At 45.7% G+C, this 4,370-nt stretch overlaps 1 protein-coding gene across 1 annotated transcript in view; it reads left to right on the plus strand.

Annotated features, from left to right (window-relative positions):
• SLC22A16 (solute carrier family 22 member 16) overlaps nt 1-3,477 on the plus strand; it is a 70,046-nt gene extending 66,569 nt beyond the window's left edge. The window contains exon 14 of the mRNA XM_008069026.2: nt 3,265-3,477. Coding sequence (XP_008067217.2) covers nt 3,265-3,477 — 213 coding nt within the window. The remainder of the gene's footprint in view (nt 1-3,264) is intronic.
• Nucleotides 3,478-4,370: the final 893 nt, after the last annotated feature.

Here is a 4,370-nt window from a genome sequence, read left to right on the forward strand (position 1 = left end):
CATGCTGGGCCAAAGGAATCCCAGGAGGAGCAGGCTTGAGGTGGGTGGAGGGCAGGAGGGCCTTCAGGATGGCCAGGGATGGTCCGGGAGTGGGGGGAAGGGGGGATGAGGACCCGACAACCCTGCTGGAGGTGCAGATGTGTGAGACTGAAGAGAGGGCACTCCTTGGGAGCATTTAAGGTGCAGTGGGAGAAGGAGTCCATAGCAGAGAGGAGGAGCTGCCAGAAAGGCGGGTGACCAGGGTTGCAAAGGGACGAGGAGGGGAGGAGGAAGGGAGAGGACGAGGAAAGAGCAGGGTAACCGGGGAACTGCGACTTTTCACAGCCTGGTGGGTTTTAAGGGGTCAGGCTGCAAGGGCCAGGCCTTGCTGGGGAGAGGATGACAGAATGAGTGGGTGTGGCCCAAGACACACACGTTGTTTTAAAAGATAGAACAGCCGCAATGATAGAACATAACATAACATTAGCGTCACCCTACCCCCCATCCTGAGTGCCGATGGCCTCCTGGACAACATCTTGTGTTTTAAGATATAATAGGAAATTCACCGTGCATGGCTGTGCCAGTCTCGTAGTCCCAGATACTTGGGAGGCTGAGGCAGGAGGATCGCCTGAGCCCAGAAGTTCGAGGCTGTGGCGAGTTGTGTTGGTGCCACTGTGCTCCAGCTTGGGTGAGGGAGACCCTGTTTCTGTTTTTTAAAAATAAAATAAAAAAAGTAATGATAGCTAGCACTCATTGGGGCTCGGCTTTGCTGTGTTATTTAATTTCTACCTCTCAACAGTCCTTCGAGGCAGTATTATTCTCATATCCATTTTACAGAAAAGGAAATGGAGGGATAGAGAGGTGAAGTGGCTTGCTCAGGGCCATGCAGGTAGCATGTGGCAAGTACTCAAGTAGAGCAGGCATGGAGATTCTAAAAGGCTGGAGACCTTTTATTATTACTGAAGGAAATTAATCTGCAGAAAGGAAGAGGTCAGAAGCTTGTGAGAGGAGGCAAGCCTACATGGGGGCAGCCTCCGAGGTGGGAGGGAGCTGTGGCCAGGAGGCTTGCTGGGGCGTTTGCTTTGGGGATCGTGCTGAGGAAGAGGTAGGGAGTGAGGTTTGTTTTCTTGCAAGCATTCTCACTACCGAGCTAAGAAGAAAAATGCACTCTTGGGCCCTTCCATGTGACTCTGTTTTGCTTTTAGACCCACTCAGTGTGTTCCAGATCCTGACGTAGGGCTCTTCCGGGGAGTCTAGACCAGTTGGTATACACACTATGTCTAAAACACCAGAAAACACCTTGAACAATCCTTTGGGATGTTACTTTAAATTCCTCTCCTTTTTCTGGGTGAAACTTACTCATGTATTTCTAGGAATTAGGTTATCAGTGGCACCCTGTATTCCCACCCCGGTTATGGATGTGGGCTGGCATGACTTCACAGTTGCACTATATATTTTATGATTCTCATTTTCACAGGCTATAAAAGCATGTAGATTTATCAGGAAAAAAAGTGCCTTAATTTATTTTTATGGGGTCTTTCCGGCAAGTATTTTTTGCTAGAGGAGTTTAAATTATGTAAGGACGGATTGTATTTTTACAGATTGTATAGAGATTTTGTTCTCAAAACCACCCAACATCTGCATAATGATCAACAGAGAATAGATGTGCAGACTTTAATTTTTAATGTGACTTGATTTCTTTTTTTTGAGTCGAGGTTTCACTCTGTCATCCAAGCTGGAGTGCAGTAGCATGATCACAACTCACTGTAGCCTTGACCTCCTGGGCTCCAGCGATCCTCCCGTCTCAGTCTCCCAAGTAACTGGGATTACAGGCATGCACCACCACACCTGGCTAATTTATTTATTTATTTTTTTGTAGAGCCGAGGTCTCACTTTGCTGCCCAGGCTGGTCTCGAACTCCTGAACCCAAGCAATCCTCTCACCTCGGCCTCCCAAAATGCTGGGATTATAGGTGTGAGCCACGGTGCCTGACTATGACTTGCATTTTAATTATTTATTGATTTATTTGTTATTTATTTATTTTTGAGTTGGAGTCTCACTCTTTGTTGCCAGGCTGGAGTGTAGTGGCACACTCACAGCCACCGAAGCCTCGACCTCCAGGGCTCAGACGATCCTTCCACCTCAGCCTTCCAAGCCGCTGGAACTACAGATGCACACCACCACGCCCGGGTAGTTTTTGTGATTTATTGTGGAGATGAGGTCTCACCAAGTTGCCCAGGCTCGTCTTGAACCCCTGGGCTCAGGCAGTCCTCTCTCCTCAGCCTCCCAAAGTGCTGGGATTACATTTTTAAAGCAGCCACCTTGGCACTCGTCTAAAAGGCTGCCTTTCGTGTACCAAAATCTGGAAAGTAAAAAAATCTGCTGAACTTTTATAGGAAACCGGATGGACCGTTGCCTCTGCCCTCCAAAGTGGCAGCTTCCATTGCCTTTGTTTTGTTTCCCTCTAACTTCTGTGGGTCTGGTTTATCAAAACATGCATTGATTCATCCATTCCATCATTCATTCTCTATTCTTCACTGAATGCTGATAGTGTACCCAATAGTGGAGCAGGGTTGACAAGGCCGTCCTTGGTTGACACCTTCCAAATTGGGGCCCCCTTACATGGCTCCTCCACAGATTCTGGGGTCTGGAAACACAGGCAGGTCTTTCTCTGTGATCATAACTCGTGGGCCAGTGCCTTCAGGAGTAATGCAGGCAGTGCTGGCCAGTGAGTAGATGCTAGACGGTGGCTCATGAATGAATGAATGAGTGTTGGTTTGTGCTCAGTTGATGAGTTAAAGAACTTCCAGTCCAGCATAAGCAAAGAAGGTCTCACCAGGAATAACAGCCATGGTCACGTGAGATTAAATGTTAATACTTGACTGGACTTGGTGGCTCAGCCTGTAATCCTGGCACTTTGGAGGCTGAGGCAAGTGGATAGCCTGAGCCTGTGGGTTCAAGACCAGCTCAGGCAACTTGGCGAGACCTTGTCTCTACAATAAACCAAAAAATTAGCTGGCGTGGTGGCATGCACCTGTAGTTCTGGCTACTTGGAAGGCTGAGGTGGAAGGATCCCTGGAGCCAGCAGGTTCACACTGGGGTGGCTGTGAGGGTGCCACTGCACTCCAGCCTGGGTGACAGAGTGAGACTCCAACTCAAAAAAAAAAAAAAAAAATAATAAATTCTGATACCTTCCGGAAAAGGCTCAGAAATTATTCTCTGAAGGGTACATGTTTTTCTTGTGTGTCACTTACCATTACTATTATTATTTGTAATTCCTTCTAGTTGTCTGTTGGGATCATGTCCTTTCTGAGTGGGGTGTTAACACTGAGGCTTCCAGAAACCCTTGGGAAGCCGCTGGCAACTACTTGGGAGGAGGCTGCGAAACTGGAAGCAGAAAATGACAGCACTTCAAGAAAATTACTTCCCACAGCTGATAATATTGTGCTGGAAAAAGTAGATGTGATTAACCCCCAGGATCCTGGTCTTGGTGAATAAATGCGCCCTGTGTGCTGTCTGGCACCTGGAACAGTGTTTGCGCAGAAAACCTTTGTGCTAGAGAGACATTCTCATCTCCCACGTGTCGCTTATTGTGTCTTTTTACTAAATTTTGTAAGAAAGTGTTAAAGCAATTGTTTTGTAAAAGTAAAAGGAATTTAAAAATTCTCATTTTGTAAGAAAGTTTTTAAAAGAATTGTTTTGTAAAAGTGAAAGAAATAAAAAGAGATTCTCATTTTTAAAATGTAACTTAATTTTTTATGGTATATATTTTCTATTTTTGTTTATTTTATATTATTTAAAGATGTGGGGTACAATTCAGGCTTAGGTATACAAATGTTCATTACGCAAGTACCCTTGTTGATGAGGCGTGCCCCTCCCTCGCCTGGCAGATTCCTACTACTGACAATCCTTTTCTTACAGTATTGCGATAATTGTTCAAGGTCTACTTGTGAGAACATGTGATACTCAGTTCTTTGTTTCTGTGATAGGTCAATCAGTATTATAGATTCTAAGTCCACCCAGGTTGCTGTGAAGTTCATAATTTTGTCCTTCTATATGGCTGCGTAATATTCCATCATGTGTATGTACCACATTTTTTTCTAATCCTCTTTCAATGGGCAGCACAGTTGGTTTCACGTTTTTGCTATTACATTTTATTTTACAGATGTGGGCTACAATTCAGGATTAGGTAGATAAGTGGTCATCGTACAGGTAAAGTTTGGGCTTCTCTTTGGTCCCCCTTTGCCTGGTTTGAGATCAGGTATCCTTATTGATGTTATGTGCTCCCCTCCCTCCCTGAAAAGTCTCATTTTTAAAACCATGTCTGGAGCCGGGCTTGGTGGCTCAGCCTGTAATCCCGCGCCTTTGGGAGGCTGAGGTGAGTGGATTGC

This window comes from Carlito syrichta, unplaced genomic scaffold (genome assembly GCF_000164805.1).
Source record: "Carlito syrichta isolate Samal-C Ts95f unplaced genomic scaffold, Tarsius_syrichta-2.0.1 Scaffold311768, whole genome shotgun sequence".
Classification (NCBI taxonomy): Eukaryota; Metazoa; Chordata; class Mammalia; order Primates; family Tarsiidae; genus Carlito; species Carlito syrichta.